Source organism: Lichenostomus cassidix, chromosome 1Aa (assembly GCF_008360975.1).
Source record: "Lichenostomus cassidix isolate B80296 chromosome 1Aa, HeHo_3.0, whole genome shotgun sequence".
NCBI classification, from domain to species: Eukaryota; Metazoa; Chordata; class Aves; order Passeriformes; family Meliphagidae; genus Lichenostomus; species Lichenostomus cassidix.
Window position 1 is genome coordinate 54,534,694 of NC_139480.1, and position 19,779 is coordinate 54,554,472.

At 41.0% G+C, this 19,779-nt stretch overlaps 1 protein-coding gene across 2 annotated transcripts in view; it reads right to left on the reverse strand.

The window, feature by feature from the left end:
- ITPR2 (inositol 1,4,5-trisphosphate receptor type 2) overlaps nucleotides 1-19,779 on the reverse strand; it is a 242,393-nt gene that overhangs the window by 193,897 nt on the left and 28,717 nt on the right. For both annotated transcript variants that reach the window (XM_085049080.1, XM_085049079.1), the window contains exons 2-9: nucleotides 19,107-19,177; nucleotides 11,830-11,945; nucleotides 10,667-10,753; nucleotides 9,761-9,919; nucleotides 6,004-6,102; nucleotides 5,018-5,101; nucleotides 4,019-4,165; nucleotides 2,689-2,784 (exon numbers count right to left, since the gene is read on the reverse strand). In XM_085049080.1, the coding sequence (XP_084905206.1) occupies nucleotides 2,689-2,784; nucleotides 4,019-4,165; nucleotides 5,018-5,101; nucleotides 6,004-6,102; nucleotides 9,761-9,919; nucleotides 10,667-10,753; nucleotides 11,830-11,945; nucleotides 19,107-19,177 (859 nt within the window). The remainder of the gene's footprint in view (nucleotides 1-2,688; nucleotides 2,785-4,018; nucleotides 4,166-5,017; nucleotides 5,102-6,003; nucleotides 6,103-9,760; nucleotides 9,920-10,666; nucleotides 10,754-11,829; nucleotides 11,946-19,106; nucleotides 19,178-19,779) is intronic.

Here is a 19,779-nt window from a genome sequence, read left to right on the forward strand (position 1 = left end):
CAGGATGTGCAGAGCAGCAGGGGAATGACAATGCAGGTATGTGGAATTACCAGATGTCTCCCACTGTGACTCCTTCAGCAGTGGGTCTTTCAGGTTGGCTCACCTTCAGCCCAAAGTCTGGAAGAAGGATCTAGATTGCTTTAAGGCATTAGTAGGTCTTAAAGAACTTCAAAGCATAGTAATTAAAATTAGCCTAAATAATGCCAAGTGGAAAGAGGATTAAAGGAAATTGTACTACTTGAGACTGTGTCAGAAGTAGAGATATCAGAGGTCTTTGAAAGGTAACAAAAGTTGGACAACTGATTGTACTTCTAAGGAACACGGAATTTAGGACTGACACATCCTGACTTCATCCTCTCAAGTTTATAACAATTAGATTTAAACTCCTGTGTTTTGTTTATTGAATAACTGTATTGCCTTACTTTTTATTTTATTTTTTAAATTCACTTACTGTAGTATTGAAACACCTTTATCAGCTTTAAATGCCTTAATTCTCTGAGGCAAGTATCTTCCATTTTCTTAGTCCCCAGATCATCCCCTGGCCTTAACAAGCTGCAGGGGCATCCCTTCACAACGTGGCTCAGCAGTGACCCACCAAATCGCAAACCAGTCTGGCCAGTTACATCTGGCACAGGAAAACTCAGAGAAAAGGAGAAGGCACAGACTGCTCACTCAAGGCATGAGCCCAATTGCAGAGGAGAAAAGGGAGGCACCCAGGTGAAGGACATTTCTGCTCCTTGTCTGAGACTTGTCCCACTGTCAAGACTCCACTGCAGAAGTCTCCGTGGCACACATCAAGTTGATTTAAGGGAGGATGAGGTAAGAAAAAAAATAGTAATAAACACTGATGAGTCCTGATTTACAACAGCTCAAACTGTGACAGATACTGCATCATTAGCCAACAACAGAATGCTTAAAAGATTTGCAAATTTTTGTTCTTGTGTTTGTGCTTATTATTGCACTCTGGATATCTTTATCATGGAGGCTTAAACAAAATCAGGTCATGGCAATGTGTGACGCTGTTGATAATCCATACCATGAGTAATCTCCCTGTGCTGCAAAAGCACAGATAAGTGCTCAGTAGGCTTTGCCCAATTGATTTAAAGTTAGGTCACGCACACAAGGTGTCTGCCTGCCTGTTCATAAATCTTTGACGTGTCTGGCTGGCTGGCATGTTGTGCCTGACATATGAACTGTGCAAAATACAGTTCACAGGGTTTTATGATGGCAGCACCTTTAATATCTCCACCACAGGTATTTTACACCTCACAGACACAGTCACTAATGCAGCTCCCCAGTCACAGCATATCATCTCTGTCCAACCCAGAGGCTCCTCCAGCACTCACTCCACTGCTGTCAATTGTACTCTCCCTGATGGGGATTTCCTTTCCAGAGGCAGAAAGGACCTAAGCTCAGGTTTGACATCCAGGGCAGTGTGGACACCTCTTCATCTGAAGATTTTTCTCCTAAAAATCCCCCTGACAGATCATCTGGTGGGAGAAGGAAGTCCATCAGTGTGCTCAGTGCCATTCCTGACTCTCCATCAGCTTAGCTAGTAAAATCTTCCTACTAGGAGCACCTCTCACTGTAAACAGAAAGGAAAATACTCCCACTCTTAGGTGGGAGTAGTGGTTGCCTCTTGAAAATTAGCTATTATTAGCTATTGTTAGCAGTCCACTGTTTATGTTTTGATACTGGCCTTGGCATAATTAGAAATAAATGAAGGTTTGATAGCTCCTGTTTGTTCTTCCTCTGAATTCAGTGCCAACTGTGACAGGAGCTGGAAAATGAAAGCAGCACCCTGGTAATACTACAGAGTTGTCTGCATACACAAGTTGCACTGCTGTAAATCTAACTCAACCCAGTTAGAGCAAGTCTTTGTTCAGGGATTCCCTAACATGTAGTGATTTATACGTTTCTTCTTGTACTAAATTTTCACACTCATACTTCAAAGCATAAGTCAAAAGAAGCAATCCTAACTAAATCAGTAGGGAAAAAAAACTACTTTTCACTCCATTGATACAACTTGGACAAAGACCTGTGGCAATATGGATTAGATATGACTCAAAGAGTTCAGAGCTTCTTGCAACCATTAAAAAATCCAAGACTGTACCATTTCATAACTTGGTATTATCTGCTCTATTCCAGGTTGTCAAGAGCCATATTTTATTTTTAAGGAGTCTTAAAAGATATTAAGCTGTTCTTTTGGGGAGTCACAATACTCTTTTGCCTTAACACAAAGTCCCAGTTAGTGACCAGACAAGTTGCAAGATATTCCTTGTCCTCTGGGAACTTCTGCTCCATCAAAAGGCAGCAATGACTTCCTCAGATCTTTATCTATTCGAATTTTAGTCAAAAGGCAAGAGTGCAATAGCAGAACACTGCAGCCTATATAATCACAATGAACTTGCATGACACCAATATACAGTCACAACACCACTCCAAAAATCAAGGGCAAACAGGAGCAGAGAGATCAATGAACCCAAGGGTTTTCAGTGTGAATGTGCTGGATATTTAACAGTGGTGTTTGTTCTGCAATCCCTGTGCAGCAATACAGTATGGCCCAGCAGTGGCCCAGTGAGGGATCTTTTTGGAGATCTACACTGCAGACCTTCCTACCACAGCAGTTCTGAACCAGCAGGACTTGGTTGGGCAGCACACAGACACTTGTTTAATTGGCATTCTTACCTCTGCAGCCAAGTAGTTTCCAGTTGCCAAATGCTTAAATCGAAACAAGCTATTCCACTGCCCGGCCCCTCCCCGGCAAGGGTCATGGTGCACAACCTAAAAGAAGAATTTAGATTTTAATCATGCTCATCAACATCATACTTTAGACTACTGACATTTCCTGCAGCTCACTCCGAATAAAAATATGCAAACAACATCATTACAGTCTGCCAAAGAGAGGAATTCTGTGCTTACACGAAGCCTACCATAGATAACAACTACTTACATTTACTTTTTGCCATGTGCCAGGAAATATTCCTCCTATTACTTTCCATGCTTTCATTAAGCTATTCCCTGCAAACGTGATGAGGCAATTTTGCTTTCAAGTGATGTGGTGTGAATCTGGAGCTCAAGAAAGTAAGGAGAGCTGTTCTACACTACTAGGCACTACTTAAAAGCAAATTTCAAACCATCTTATATTATTTTACCAATTACACCAGCTCTATTTTTGGCAATACTAGGGGCTTCTGAAAACTTTTCATTCAAGTGATATATCCCCATATCATCTGAAATATCCCAGGTTATCTCTTTTATCCCTTGACTTAGTTGTAGATCATTTGCTTTCTTCAAATCTAGCAGTGTCTGTCTCTTTTAAGGAGTAATCTCCAATAGTGCCTTACATGTGCCATACATGCTGTTCCAGGCAATCCTTACTCAGACAAAAATCAACCATTTTTCTGAAGACTCTGTTCTAAATGCATGAAGTTTGGTCGTCACACAAGAACTTTTGGGTATAGGAGTTACATTTTTGTAATAGTAAGGATTTGAAACACACCAATTTCCAAAGTTTCTCAGTTGAACAAAAATGCATTTGCTAGTTATCTTCTCAAAATCACCCCCATTTAGAACACCACCTTTCTGCAGGTTCACTTTTAACAAATGTTGATGTTTTGTGTGATGTTTGTGAGATTTCCTGTCAGCCATGAATTTCCATGTTCTATACTGCACACAAAGTTAAATGTAAACACCCAAAACTCGGGACAGATCAGTTTCCTTTGATTGGCTTTGATAAAATCACACCATCTACGTCAAGTCTGAATTTGAAATTTGACTCTTCCTCATTTTAGTGCAGGTAAATATAGTAAGAAAGCCTCCTCTCTCCACACACACAGAGCAATAAAGCGGCTCTTCAGGGTTCATCCTACACAAACCGCTTCATGAAATAATAATAGTTACAGGGAGGTGTATGATGGTATCAGGAGCCTGTGAATGACTCATGTTGTGGTGAAGTCTTTTTACTGAACCCTGGCCTTCAGGTCTTAAAATATTTATGAAAAGAAAGAAAAAATACCTCTATTTCCCAGAGTGCTTTAGAACTTGTTGCAGACGTGGCTGACTGACGTAATGTAGTGCGAAGGAAAATGTGTTGTTTCTTCTCATATTCATCACAGGTCAGAAACTTCTCTTGCTCTGCATGAAACAGCCTCACAACATCTCCCTAAAGCAATATGAAAAAGAAGCATTATTAAGTGGTAGGTAAAGCCACCAGACTCATTTTCTGTATTTGCAATAGCTCCAGTGATGCCAGCAGAGTTGATGGGAAGAAAACACTTCTGAGTTTCCTGTTGCTGGAGCAGGTACCAAGTGAAGAGCATTCAATCTTGGCACCAAGTGTGGAAATCAAATGGGGTAATTAATGGCCTTTTGGGAAAGCAGACCTTTTTTCAGAGCACCACAATGAACAGTGGCCAACAATTAACATAAAGGTGATTTTTAATTCTAGTTAACTTTATTGAATTGATTTTTTGCATTTCTAATCTCTCTTATTATTTAGGAAAAGTGAAAAGCTTTTCCAACATTATATTATCTCATCTCTTCAACTCTGCAATCAACACTAGTGCTGCATCTGTATTTCTTCTGTTGGAATAATTTTTGTTTCCTTCTGCCTTGCTCCAAGGCTTGAAACACTCTCACTAAATGGTTCTACACAAATATACTGTTTTCCCTTTCAAATTCGTCCTCAAAAACTGCTGATGCCTTGATACCTACTGAAAAATAGCCAGTTGATAATGATTTATTAAGGTATATGTGAGGACAAAGTAAATCAGTCTTTAAAAGGAAAATGGAAATCACCTCAGAGATTAACCTACAGGCATGAAACTATGCAGTACCTCAGCATGTAAAGCTACATTGTCTTATTACAGCTATTGTCATCCATAAGGCTGTAATCCCACTTTTAACACCTCCATAAAGTCCTTAGTTATTCTTTTATTCGCCAGGTAATATTTCTCTACAGTCAAATATAGTGTGATTTTTTGGATTCAAAAAATAATTAAAAAATCATACTTACTCCTTTCAGTACATCATCTCGGTAACTACTGAATTTCATGAACAAAGTTATTTTCCAGCTTGTGTTACAATTTACAGCATTTACCTTTAGAAAACAAAACAAAACAAACAAAAAAACCAGTTCTAGTATTAGGGGATGTTCTTTTCGAGACATTCCATTCTTCTGAAAGACCTCACCATATCTAGGATGGGTGGGACACGGCTTAGCTACATATTTGTACAGTTCCTGACATGGGTCAAGTGTTAATGATGGTGATGCTGGACAAGACTGAGTGGGGAAAATGCTGCCCTTTCTGCTGACAGCCTACCAAGAACACCCTAAAGAGATGCTGAATGAGGATTTACTCTCACATCAGTGAGAGTCTGAGATACTCATGCAAACTTCACAGGGTTTCCAGTGCCAGGCATGACTGCAGCAAGAGTATTTCATTGTGGGTTTTTGAGGCTGAGCAGGAACCAGAGTTAAATATTGCTCTGAGCCCATGGTGGGCACATGATGGGTTCTGTTTACCAGTAAAGAGCAACATATCATAGAATCACAGGCTTGGGTTGGAAGGGACCTTAAAGACCATCTCATTCCAACTCCCTTCCCAGAGCAGGGACACATTCCCCTATCCCAGGGTGCTCAGAGCCCCATCCAGCCTGGCCTGGAACACTTCCAGAGATCCAGGGGCAGCCACAGCTTCTCTGAGCATCCTGTGCCACGTTTCCCACCCTCACAGGGAACAATTCCTTCCTAATTTCCAACCCAAACCTGCTCTCTGTCAGTGTGAAGCCATTGCCCTTGTCCTGTCACTCCAGGCCCTTGTCCAGAGTCTCTCTCCATCTCTCCTGCAGGCTCCCTCCCTTTAGGCACTGCAAGGCCACAGTGAGGTCACCCCAAAGCTTCTCTTCTCTTCTCTTCTCCAGGTGAACAATCCCAATTCCCTCAGCCTTTCCATAACACATCTCAGATCAGCAGTTACCCCTCCTCCCTGCTGAACTCACCTCTTTGCAGCCAGGGTTATCTAGAAGCTCAATGTTGCTGGCATGCAGAGGCTGTCCTGCATTAACTGGCATGAGAACAACTTTATCTCCCACCACAACCTGGAAGTCGGGAATAAAATGCAGTTTAGACCTATGTAGTTATCCAATAAAATGAAGTAATGTAACATATTTAGAAAATAACTCAAATGCATGCTCTATGAATGGCACTTGGTGAATTTATTTGCAGAAGATTCACACAGCAGCTCTGTTCACCCACGATCTGCAATCACTTGGGTTCAAGGTTTACCACTAATAAATCCTCACATTCCCAACAAGCATGTCCCCTGCTTCAGCAGAACCTCCAGACCATGAAATGGATATGAATCTATGAATTCCAGGACTGGCTCAGTTCATCTGCAAGTTACATTAAGTTCTCTTTATCCCAGCCAAAAGGCAGAGAAAGCTTACAAAGTAGTTGTGAGTCCCCAGCTCTGTGGACCATCTGCCAGCAAATGTCACTACAGGCTCAGGAGTTCTGTGATTCGAACTTCCTGACTGCAATCTAGAAAGGCACAGAAATCACTGGAAATTCAGAGAGAGGTGAACACACTCCATCCCCTCTGCTGTTACTCCCTAAGTGGGGTTTGAGCTCAGCACAGGCAGCAGATAAACCAGCTGAGACACCTTCTCTCTACAAGAGGAATTCCTGGCTGGCTCCCTGCAAGCAAATTCCCATGCCCTGGAAACTCTTTACCTCTACAGAGAGAGAAAAACAATATGCAAAAATTTCTTTAACCTAAAAACTGCTTTCAGAGACATGCATTTAGAGAATTCAATTCATGCCTGGAAGGGGAAAAAAGAATAATAAAAAAATATCAATCCACATAGATTGGTTGGCACTGATTTGCTTATGTTGTTCACAGCAATTTTAAGCATACACAGACATGAAGACAAGTGGTTGCATGTGATTTTTTTACTATATGAAATGCTGCACAAGCCATGCTTTCTTTTGGAAAACAAATAAACAAAAACGCTTTTTGCATTGATCAGCACATTTCCTATGAAAAAGCTGAGCCCAGTTCAGCCTTGTGCAACTTCAATGCAGGTGAATTTGGCCCACTTGTTGCAGAGGTGAAAAGGAAGTTTGCCTGTTTTTTACCAACACAGCTAAAATAAACAGTAGCATTAAGACAAGGTCATCATGCTCAGATCACACACAGAAATCCTACTTGACCCAAGTCATGGGAACAAGTTCACTGACAGAACCAAAATAATGACAAGATGCCTGTAAGACACATTATTTATGCAATACATTCCTGCATGCCATGCTTCACACAGACATTACTTACAGCCTGTTTTAAGAAGTTATGACCAGACAATTCATTAACCAAAATACCACCAGGTTTGCATCCTGCAAAGTGGAATCAGGACTTCAAAATTGTTGCAGGTACACCAGGACTATCACAACTTAATTAGCAAGAGAGCAGATCATTAAGCATCTTATTTAAATAGAAAAAAAAACCCACTAAAATGGCAGATAACTGCAATGCAATCCACACAGCACTGATCCTGCTGTCAGAGCATATTTTGCTGTCCTGTCCATCTGGAACCAGCTCTAGCCTTAATCAGTCCTGTCTTCAATCAAAGAGCAGTTTCAAAAATAAAGAAGACTTAGTAAAAGCCTGCAGAAAATATTGCAGTTACGCCAATTACTGTAAATTTTCAGTCATATTCTTTCATTACTTTCACTGACTTGCGTAATTAATCAGTTGCTAGTGAAGCTAAGCTAACTTTTCAGAAAACTAAGTTCTAAAATATTTCATATGGCTAAAAAACTGTGATGACTTACCAAAAGAGTCACACAAAAAGAGTCACACACAACTTCTTGTATCAGATTCCCAAATTCCTTTTCTTTTAGGATCTATGGCATATCTGGATCTACCTCGCCCGTGTTACCTGACACAGTAGCAGCCATCCAAGCCGTAATTAAATACTAACTTCTATTGTTTTAAAGACTGTCTGAAATGTGTTTTCTTAGGAAATTTCCTCATTATAGCACAGAAATGTAGTTTAAAAAAAATCCCAAAGTTTCTAAACAGAGTAAGGGCCTGATATACCAAACTAACTCCATGAATGGAAAAGTTTGCATGTCTGGCAGTAACTGAAAGGAGTGGGTACAAGGCTGGAGCCACTCTCCATGTAGGAGAAGAAAATGAGGATTTCCCCCATTGCTACTCCTGTCCTCTGTGAAACAGCTGCCTGGTTTGTGTATCTGTTGAAGGGGTAGAAATGTGCAAAAGCACTTATGAGAAAGCTACCAAAGGACTAATGTTTGTCACTGGAAATTTGCAAAGAAAATTGTCAAATGTGTTTGGGCCTGGTAGAAGCCAGAAGCAACTTCCCTTTGTAAATTCCTTCTGTATATTACAATGGCAAGTTCCCAGCTCTGAAAGGCAAGCTGGTAGCAGAAACTGAGCAGCAGGCCATTCCAAAGGATCTTATTCCATTGAGTTAGGTATAAGCCCAGGACAGTTTCCCAAACTGTCCTTATAGCTCAGAGCCTGTCAGATAAATCCACACAAGGTATGAACTAGGAAAGGGGTCTGTGGAATGGGATGTTACAGACATCCCTGCAATGATCTGCAAACCTTTTAGATCAGCAAATCTGCTTCCAAACTCTTACGTGTGCACAATATGTGTGGAAAACGGAATCAAAATCTTTAAGCCACATTTGTTTTCCCCAGCTGAAAAGCCATGCAGAGGCCCTCCTGAGGGCTGTATTTCTCTGCAGCAGGCTTTAGGAAAAAGGAGGATTTTCACATACCCTTTGGATCACTACGTGGAGCAGGGAAAGACTGACTTTGACCAGGATATTTGGCCAGGGATATTTGACCAGGAGCTGGGAATGCAATCCTTCTCCTCCCCACAAAAGATTGCAAAAGCAGTTGCAAGCAACCACACTCATCATCCTGGAGAGCATCCCAAGAGCTGGGTAACCACAAAATTAATGAGAGAAAATACATTAAAAATGAGGCATTCCCTTCTGTGATCCTGAGAAGGCTTTCACTGATTATGCACAGAGGAAAGCAGCCAAACATTCCCAGCCAGGTCTACAATATAAATCCACATATGTTCATCATCGTGTGGCCTTCCTGGAGGCAGATCTGAATTCTCCACAGCAGGCACTTGACCAAGCCACAGAATGAAGAAGGGAGTTGTGATCTCATGGCACAGCTCCCAGACCTGCAGCAAAGAGCTCTCCTGTGCATTCTTCCTCCCACCAATATGCAAGACTCCTGCTGAAACCTACCCAGAAAAGACCTTCCAGACTATGCAACCCAGCTCCAATCATAGACACCACTTTCACTCCAGCACGGAATACACATTTTTAAAAAACGGATGTATTTCCTAGAGACATTCTCTACTGACCTCTTGAAAAAAAATGTTGCCCACAATATTGGAAAAAAAAAAAAACTTTAAAAGAATTTAGCATGAACAATGATTTATTGGCAGCTTTGTAAATCTGCACAAAGCAGGTAGACTTAGCAAAGATGTCCCAACGGAGAGGCTAAGTTGAATGTGGCAACACATCAGATTCCAGACCACATAATTTAGTAACACCTTCCAGTTACACATGAAGGGTAATAGTCCCAATCACTCTTTTATTTTTTTCTTTCCTGAATTTAATCCATTATGAAATAGGCCAGCAGCAAAGGAATTATATCTCCTGGAAATCTTCTGCCTTCTCCTTCTTAACACATTCAGTATCTCTACTTACATTGTCACCTTCACTCCTCAGTTTCCAGAATGGCTGGATATAAAACCAGGAGCCCTCATTCCCTGCAGCATCCAGAGACACCCTCATAGCATTCTTCTCTAGCAGAGCTGGCAATCTCTTATTGACTGTGAGGTACTTGTTGCTTTTTATGTGCAGTAGCTGTAGTGAACAAAGAATAATTTAAAAAAAATTAGTACAGCTTTCAGTTGCTTTTTCTCCCTTCAGTCAAAAGAGGAGGTCCACGTTTTCATATTGCAGTGAAAATTATTATTTGCTATAATATGTATAGAGACAAATAAATAAATACATAAATACGTATTATTTGCTATAATATGTATAAAGACAAAATAAAACTAGAAGGTAGTCATCAAAGTATGCTACAGTTTAGGAAAATACATTATCTATCTCAGACTGAGAGAAATATGTCAGGGATCAATTTTACAGCAGGGCAAGGGTCCATTGCAGTGTTTCCTTCAGGAATTACATCCATTACAGGAAAGTTGTACTGAACTTAAGGAACATAGCTCCTATGTCATTTTTATGTCATGAAATACAGACTACTTCAGTGATTTAAAAGGAGCTGCATGGCACCTCTACAGCATGATTTTGGAATAACTCTTGAAAGTAAAAGTCATATGTTCACATTCAGATTCCAAATTGCCACACCAAGAAATACAGACACAATTTTTATTATGACATATTATTTAAACACAAATGTACAGCACTTCTGGTAGGCTTTGAAACAGACAGAAAGGCACAATATTGTAAACTCCACCAAATTCTGTTTACCTGACCCTTGACAGTCCAGACTACAGTGGGTAGTTTAATTTTCACTGTAATCTTGAAATGAAGCAACTGTTTCCTCTCCAACACTGAGAGAAGGCAGATGGATTTCAATAGGTTTACCTGGATGACATTGCTGTATTTTACAATTTCGCCCAACAGCTTTCTGTTCTCACTTTCGTTCTGCTTTTGTTCCAGTTCTGCTGCATGCTGCAAGAAAATGATTAGTTCTTTAGATTCTACAAAAGCAGTACCTGTATTCAGCTACTGAAACACACAGTGCAAAAAGGAAATGGCATCATATATAAATCCTGCAACCTGCAAGCATTACTGCACAGAAAATATTAGTACCCAAATCCTGACGTTGATTCTGGCTTTTTTATTACCCAAAATAGAGACTGTAATAATTTATGAGTCACACCTGAGATGCATTTTATTTTAAAAATTTAAGCCCAAAAAGTAATTCCAGGTGCTTTATTTCATCCTGGAGATGACAAAAATAGCCTGTGATCAGCTTCTCACCACTCCTTTTACTTGTTGGGATTTAATAGTATATAAATACACGGACTTTCTAACAAAACAGAAATAGTAGGTCACACACGGAAACATCAAGATTAAGCACAATAGTCTGGGTCAAGCCCAGCCACAGAGCAAACTCTCACCACCTAATTGCTGTGTGACTCTGGCCACACACCATGTGCCTTCCTTGCTGTTTTTAACTGGAAGCACTGGCAGCCTCTCCACTGCCCACAAAACTGTCACCCAGGTTTCACAGGACCTTGTTTTCACTTAGTCTCATCCATTCAGTTATAACACCTCACCAGAGGAGTTGCGCCATCCTCACTGTATTTGAGGCAAAACAGAATCTGCAAAATGGTTCACAAAAGAACCACCTAGACTGAAGGCAAGGACAAACACAATGATGAGGAATTTCCAGTCTAGAGCATTGAGAACTTCTCTTTGTCCACTCTTCTGCCTAATTCCTGGAGAGGAATTCCAGCATTATTTAAATCAGTGCTCCATCCTGATTTTAACAACTCCATTTTTACTTCATAAAACTTCTGAAAGCACTATCTTGCTTACAGCAAAGGCAAAACCCCCAGCCCAAAGTGAGATAAACATCAGGCCAGGGGGCAGGAGAGCTAAGGAGGCTATAGAGTTGCTATGGTGGCATAATAATACCCATCACAGTGGTTCCCAAGGCACTTGTAATTATTCTTTCTGTTCCTATTGTAATTTTACAGCCTGCAGATTGAGATAAGATTACAAATACAGATGTCTCTCACTTGAAGTTTCTTCAGCAGTGCAGCTTCGGTATGGTTTCCTTGTTTGGCTTGCTTGGCTTTCCAGTACTGCTTCTGGGCTGAATATCTGTTCATAGGACACACCTTGAAAAGGCAATCTGGGGAAAGATTGAAAGAAATACCCCTAAGAAATGTTGAAAGACATTTCCTTCATTTGTAAGTCTGCTTTGGTTGGAGTTTTCTGTCCAGAAATGTCCAAATACCAGTGTTTAAACATAGCCACTAAGCAGCTTGGGGGCAAGGGTACCACGAACAGGGTGGCACAACGTTGGAGTTGAACCTAAAGCTTTTAAGCCCCACATGTTCCCTCTCTGTGCAACCTCTGTAAGAGCCCCAGGCTGTGATCCTGCCATATGCAAAGATGCCTGCTGCTTTATTAGCACCCCAACATCACAGATGCACTGACTGAAGGCGTGTGAAACCTTGGAAAAACAGTCCTGCTGTCTGTATGCCACACACCTGGCTTGGGCAGCCCCTGCTGGCACTGCTGAAACCAAGGGTGGCAGGGGCATTCAGCTGCCAGCCACAAGCAGGTTCACACTGAGTTGGGGTCTCTGTGTGTCTTCACTAAGTTGTTTTTACTGTTCAAGCTTTTTTTATCAAAGTGATACAAGCCGAACATCACCACTGTCCAGGAGAAAAGCATGTGAGGAGAGAGGAGCCACCAGAGTGGGGTGGAAATGCAAATGAGGAGAAGGAGAAGGAGAAGGAGAAGGAGAAGGAGAAGGAGAAGGAGAAGGAGAAGGAGAAGGAGAAGGAGAAGGAGAAGGAGAAGGAGAAGGAGAAGAAGGAGAAGGAGAAGGAGAAGGAGAAGGAGAAGGAGAAGGAGAAGGAGAAGGAGAAGGAGAAGGAGAAGGAGAAGGAGAAGGAGAAGGAGAAGGAGAAGGAGAAGAAGAAGGAGAAGGAGAAGGAAACTGCAGCCAACACAGAGATGCTGAGTAAGAAATTAGGAGCAACAAAGGAAACAATCTCCACACACCAACCCTCATCCCATCCCTACCACCTCCCCATGCAGAGTGAGGAGGCTGCAGATCAGGAAGGAGGAGAGATGTGTCTGGAACAAAGCCAAGGGGTACTTCCCTAAATGTTTGTTCAGTTGTTCATCTTTATTTCCTAATACTGTAATCAATAATGTTAACTGGCAATAAACCGAATTTTGTGAAGTTCCGTGACTCAAGAGTTTTTGGGAGGTTTTTTTTGTCCAGTGGCAGTCCTATAAACTTGAAATAGAGGCTTATGATTCATCCAAAGCCAGCTACTTTTGGAATGATAAACAATACCTAATCTTACACAGTCACAATCATCAACTGCTCTAAAAGCAAGACTTGACAGACATTTCACGTGACAAATGTTGGTAGTTGTCCTTTCACACGCTGTGTATTAACAGGCAAGAAGAAGGAAGAGTTCTGCTGTGAGAGTAGTGAGGGCACACAGGACTGCCTGGCTACTGTAGGGTGAAACTCTTCCCCAGCATGGGTTGCATGGATGTCAAAGGAAACTCTGTCCCAGACTATGAGCCCTCCATATTTCCCTGGCACAGATGGCCAAGCACTGACCCATCCCCTATTCCCAGCAGCAAAGCTTGTTCATACAAAATTACCCCCAGAACCTTCCTTGGCCAAAGTGTTGTGCTCCCTCATCACAACCCTGAGCTGCTGTTTCTAGTAGAAAGTCCTACAAATCCTTATCAAAGCAAACCTAGCTACTTTGCAAAGGTGTTTGCTTTCATTTCACACTTATAATGGGAATTATATCACACAATCTAGAGCACACAGCTCCCAGGTAATTTTTACAATATCCTGGAAACCAAGAAGGTGAAAAAAAGCCGAAAACAAGCACCAAAGTGCTGTGTACCATTAAATCATACTGTATGTTATAAGGTATTTATTTGAAATATCAGGATTTCAGCTCATGAGACAAAAAGTCTATTATTTTCTGTCACAATCTATAATTAACATGCCTTCTCAGAAGGCTTCATGAAATATTTATTTCTCTGAAGTAACAATACCTTCTTTTTATAGGACCAGTCTTCATTTCTCAGTTACTCCCCAGACATCCTGCTACTTTGAGTAAACACAGCACTTCCCATCCTCCTGCAGAATCTCAGAGCACAGTGCTACCACTCTGCAGAGGACTTTTCTCAAATCAGTATTACTTCGATTGTATTTTCCTCTATTCATAGACTAAAAAAAAAATTAAAAATCATAGTATTTTTTTCCATTTATTTTCTTAGGCTAACAACACTATGTAAATTCAAGTTTCCTGATCCTAAACATTGCAGGGGGTGGAACAGTGCCTGCCCTAGAGATGCTACAGTTCAAATAAACAGAAAAAAGAGAGAAACTGAGGCATAAGATTATAAAGCAATTTTCCAGCACACACAGTAGATCAAAAAGCTCATCTCTCCTGGAGGTCAGTCTAGCAACCCACTCATGAGACAAAATGTCTCTTCTGACTTCTCCAGACAGTCTCAGATAGTCCTAATTCCCAATTCATTACTCTGTGCAGTTTTACATAAATGCTTCTCTTCCTGAGGACACTAATTAAGGAGGCAATATCAAAGGTAAGCAAATAGCACCTACACTTAGGAAGTCTGAAAAGGAAAATAACTCCTGCTATGCCCTTTAAATGTTTCTTGTATATTGGATAAAGATGGGTTAGAACAATCTTTGTCAGATGTTTTCTCTCCCTGCACTCTCTTGGGTTTTTTTTTTTTTTGGTAAGTGTTAGAAATTCAACTCTTGCCCATCATGGAATATTTCTTTGGTTTGCAGAAGTAGAGAAATTATCCCATGGCTTTACTAAAACCAGCAGGCTGAGAAATGGGCAAGCGGAAGTGACAGGGCTATTAAATCACAGTGTGTACAAATCTAGTTGGTTTAGAAACCAAAAAAAATAACAAAAAAATCAGAAAGGTAAAAAGTAACTAATGTGAAAATGAAAAGGGAAAAATGTGAGGGAGCAAGGAGTGGGGCAATGAAGGGCCCTAGGGAGAACAATAACAAAACTATCAGCAGTCCAAGAAATGAATTAAAGCAATTAAGGAACTGAGAGAAAGAAGAAGAAAATAAAAGGATAAACAAAAACTATGAAGAGGGCAAGTAAAAAGAAAAATGGCAGATGGAAGAAGAAAGGCTGGGAGGAGGAAAGGAGAGAGTGCAGAGGAATGCAAAGGAAGGGAGAGAAGACAAAAGAGCAGTGTCAGAAAAACTTTAGATCAGACTAAAAACTGAAAGGCAAAGGGAGGATATTTAGGAACCCAAGCACCACTTCCACTGCAGAAGCCTCAAGAGAAGAAAGGAATACAAAATGTAAGGAAGTTGAGACCAGTTTAAAAACTTCGGTCATTTTACATTTAAAATAAGAGAGAGATTTGTACTCCTGTTCCAGAGTTGCTAAATCTGGCACACAAGCAGGTCTTATCTGTGCTATTTCACACCTTGGAAGTTGAAAGTGTTTCCCCCTGGAGACAGGAGCATCAAGCTGAAATGCATTTAGGATCCCAGACTAAGGAAACCTGCAGCCCTGTGGTTCACGATGTGGCTTTTCTTTAGAGGTGCACAGCTCCTGGCACACACTGTTTTTCCCAATCTCTGTGAACCCAGCCCTGCAGCACAGTAAGCATTTCCACAGAGACATTCAGTGCCTTGCATCTCACCAGCTTCAGCTGGAATTAAGACAAGAAGCACCTGGTTTGGTCAATCCTTTCAATTCAACTGCAAAACAGTAAATGTGTAGTGGTTTGGGTTTTTTTCCCACCAGGCTCCAGGAAACACATGTGGGACCCTTAGCTTAACAACACTCCAAGCTGTAGGATGTTCTGAAACAACCAGAACAGCAACCACCCACCCAAAAAGAAAAAAAAAAAAAAAAAAAGAACGAAGGAAAGTAAACACATAACAAAAACGAAACTGCTATTTTGAGACACCTCTTTACATAGGCTTTCAGTTCAGGCCAACAGCTCAAGTACCTTTATTTGATCTCTGAGTGAACCCTGTAGGAGAGATACAAGCAGTTCAAAAAGACAATCTTTTTGTCCCTCCCACTGGGGAAAGGGTTGATAAAATACTACCAAAAAAGACCAAACACAGTCCTCTCTGATATTAATTTTCAGAGTCAGTCCTTGAAATCTAAACATCTTGTTAGAAACATGTTTTTCTCATACTTCTTTGACTCCCAGGTCATGCTCTAACCTCAAATCAACGCCAGTTCAGCTATCAGTGATAAAAACATTGTAAACTATACAGACAGCAGTTCCTATTACTGAAGAGGCCCTAGTCATCCTGCTCTTAGATGCTATTTTCAGTTGCTTATGTGTAATCATTCAATTAATCATTCATGCCTAAGTGTTCCTTTCATGTCAAGAACCCACTTAAAGCAGTTTCTGTTTGGTTTATTAACTTTGCTGCTTTAACTGAAAGCTATTTCCCAGAAGATTCCTGGGGAGAAAAATATGGATTTAGCTTAGATTTCTTGGTCGTAAGGACAACATTTAGCAACTCTTTTGCCTCAGGGCTCTGACCACAGCTAAGAAATTTAACATAGCCTGGCAGAGAGGTGCTTTTGGTTGCTCTCTTGGTAGAGACACCTCCATGGTACAAGGCACTAAATCTCAATTAGACAGCAGGTTTCTGCTGGGCTCTCAGCAAAGCTCCTTCTATTCCTACACTTAGAATTTGACTTGTAGGATGAAGGAGAAAGCATCCAGGCTTTATCTTTCCTGCAGCCATCCTCCTGAATGCACCTTGATTATTGATACCTGAAGAAGCAGGAAAATTATACTACATGCAGCCCCTAACCATGATGTCATAGAATGGTGGGTTGCATCAATTAATGTGACAAAACTCACTTTCTCACTAATTTAGTTTCTTCTACAGGTGTTAGAGACCTTATAGCACCTTTCAGTACCTAAACATTGCTTACAAGAAAGCTGGAGAAGGACTTTTTAAAAGGGCATGGAGTAACAGGAGAAGGGGAAATGGCTTTAAACTGAAAAATTATAGATTCAGACTGGGTATTAGGAAAGAATTGCTCCCTGTGAGGGAGCTGAGGCCCTGGCACAGGTTGCCCAGAGAAGCTGTGGCTGCCCCTGGATCCCTGGCAGTGTCCAAGGCCAGCCTGGATGGGGTTCTGAGCAACCTAGGACAGTGGAATGTGTCCCTGCCCATGGCATGGGATGGAATGAGATTACGTTTAAGGTCGCTTCCAATTCAAGTCATTCTGTGCTGCAGCTCATCTAAATTTGCATGCTGCCACAACCCCAGCAGTACCAAAATTAAGTCAGCTTTGGATGCACTGCAAAGTAGAAAGAGCTAAGGAGTGACCGGAAGAAAGGCTGCAAAGGGAGCTAAGAGGCAGCAGGGAGGAAGACGAGGAGGAGGAGGAGGAGGAGGAGGAAAGTAGCTCCTGAAAGGTTTTGGGGCAGGGAGGGAGAGGGAGAAGAGGGAATCCCCATAAAGAGGAGCATCTGAGTTCGTGCAAAGGAAAGGTTAGATGCTGTGGAGAAGAGGGAGCAGAGCCAGCTGGAGATAAAGAGATGTGTTATGCAAGCAACAAACAGAGGTTACAATAGGGGACAGAGCCAAAACTGTCCACAACTAATAGAAACCATTCCCCTACAGAAGCTGGGATGTAACTCAGGAGTACAGCCCTTGCTTTCCCCAGCAGCAGAAAACAGCTGTACATTTGTCAGTGTCCCTCCCCCTTGCGACATCTGCTCCACATGTGCTGCCATCACTGAGGGCAAGTCAGTAGTGCTGGGAGTTCCATCAGTTTCCACCCTGCACCAAAGTGCCCAAACCTGCTTGATGCTGCTGCAATCACTTTTAAAAAACATCAACACAGAACATTACCAACTTTCTCTTTCTTTGCCTTTTGAAGCTAGAAATGAACGACACAGAGCTGCAATAAAAGAACTGTACTGTATTGAAGTTTTAAAATCAAGCCCTCAAACACTAGACACTGAAAAAATTATGGTTGTCTGTTTAAGCTCTGTTTGGATCCTCAATTTGGGCATTTGGGTGTATTCTGCAATTTTCCTATCACAAATCTTTCCCAGTGACCTTGGTCTCATCTAGAAACCTGGATATGCTCAACTTTAGGAACACATCGGGGCAGTTCAGTGACAAAAATATTGTCCAGAGAATCCCCACCTGAAATTTTGTGCAAAGTGGAAACTGAATTACACACGTACTTGCAGGCAGTGAGACGGTGAAATCACAGCCTGAAAGCCACACTGGACTGAAATTTGTTACTGTTAGTTTCGAAATCTGCATCCTCACTTTCTCAGTTTTCAGTATCTGCCAGTGTGCTGAATGCTCACAGCTGGAACTGGAACCAACTGCTGATGTTTCCTGAATATATAATGGAAAAAAGCCTTGGATTCTCTGGGAAAGCAGAACTTCACTCTCCCAGTGTTTTAAATGGTTACTTTTGTGCAATAATAGCATATACATAAACACTGGAAGTAAAATACTAAGGTTAAGCATGTCAGTGCAACCCCTCAAGATTATAGAATGGTTTGGGTTGGAAGGCACCTTAAAGATCATTGAAAATAGATACAAACAGCCATGAAACACATTTCCCTTGCTCTAAATCTGGCAAGTCGTAACTCTTTATCTCAGAACCGGTGTGAATCCAAGCCCTTTTAAGCCAAAAGGGGACTGGATCAGGCTAGTAAGGCTCTGCTCTGGCACAGTTAAGAGTATTTTTTAGCACTCAAGAAGTAAAAACTACATGTTGTCAGTGCACTGCTATTTTTTCCAATAAGCAAAACAGCAGAATTATCCAAATATTCAAGGTCAAGTTGAAAAAAATCAGATACAGTTTTAAGAAAAGCAAAACAAAAAGCTGATAAAATATTTGGGGGTAGTCCTTAAAATGGTATTTTATCTTGAAAAAAAAAATAAACAATCCACCAGCTCCAGTAGCTTTGGACCTCAAGCTTGTCTCCCACTTACAGTAAGAGCAGAGCTGGAGCAAAGAGTTTGTCACACAGCAGGGAACCAGTGTTCAGTGTACAGAACACAGCAACCAACTCTTGGACTACAAGAAAATCAGCCCCTTTCCCCGTATTTTTCACCTGCCTCTCATGCCTTTGCAAATTTTATTTTTAATTCTCAAAATCCATCATTCATGCTCCAGTCTGAAACTTCGTCTGTGTGTCTACAAACCATGTGGGAAGTTACATGCCAAAAGTGTCCAAGGAGTTAGAACTGCATCAGTTGGTGATTAAAGAGAAATGATGCCCAGTTACTGACCTCTGAACTTCTTTGGAGGATTAGCAAGGTCCCCTGCCTCTGGCTGGACCACACACCGGTCATCCACTAACCTAGAAAAACAAAAGTTATCACACTCACTAAAACATGACATCATTATATAAATGCAGAGACACACCTGCCACACCATAGATACAGAAGCTTCCACATTTCTCCAATGCAGTACAAAAAATACCTTAGAAACTCTGTTATTCAGTTATTAAGCAAAACCAAGAAAAGTCTGTATTTTCCTTCCAGAGAGAGGATTTCTTCTACTGCACTAAATTATGGCCCTGTGTTTCAGATTCCACTTGTTTTAGATCCAGTTAAAATCCCTTTTCTTACACCACATACATTGATGTTACATGTAAAATTTATGTTTCCCTTCATTAGAGCTCATTAACCCTCAATCAGAAACAGTTTTGTTTTCTGCAGCTGTCAGATTTTCTTCTTCACCATTTCCAATCTTTTTCCTCCAAGCAGGCATGTGGAATTAAGGTTCAGCTCTAACCAAAACTCCCAGGACCACATTTTCCTGTGTTAAAATGAATAAGCATTTCTTTATTCCACAGCAGAAAATCTAGATGATAAATCTATTTCTTGCAATATTTTAGATGCTAAATAAACAATAAAATTAAAAAGTATGAATTGTTAAACTTATCTCAGAACTTCCTAA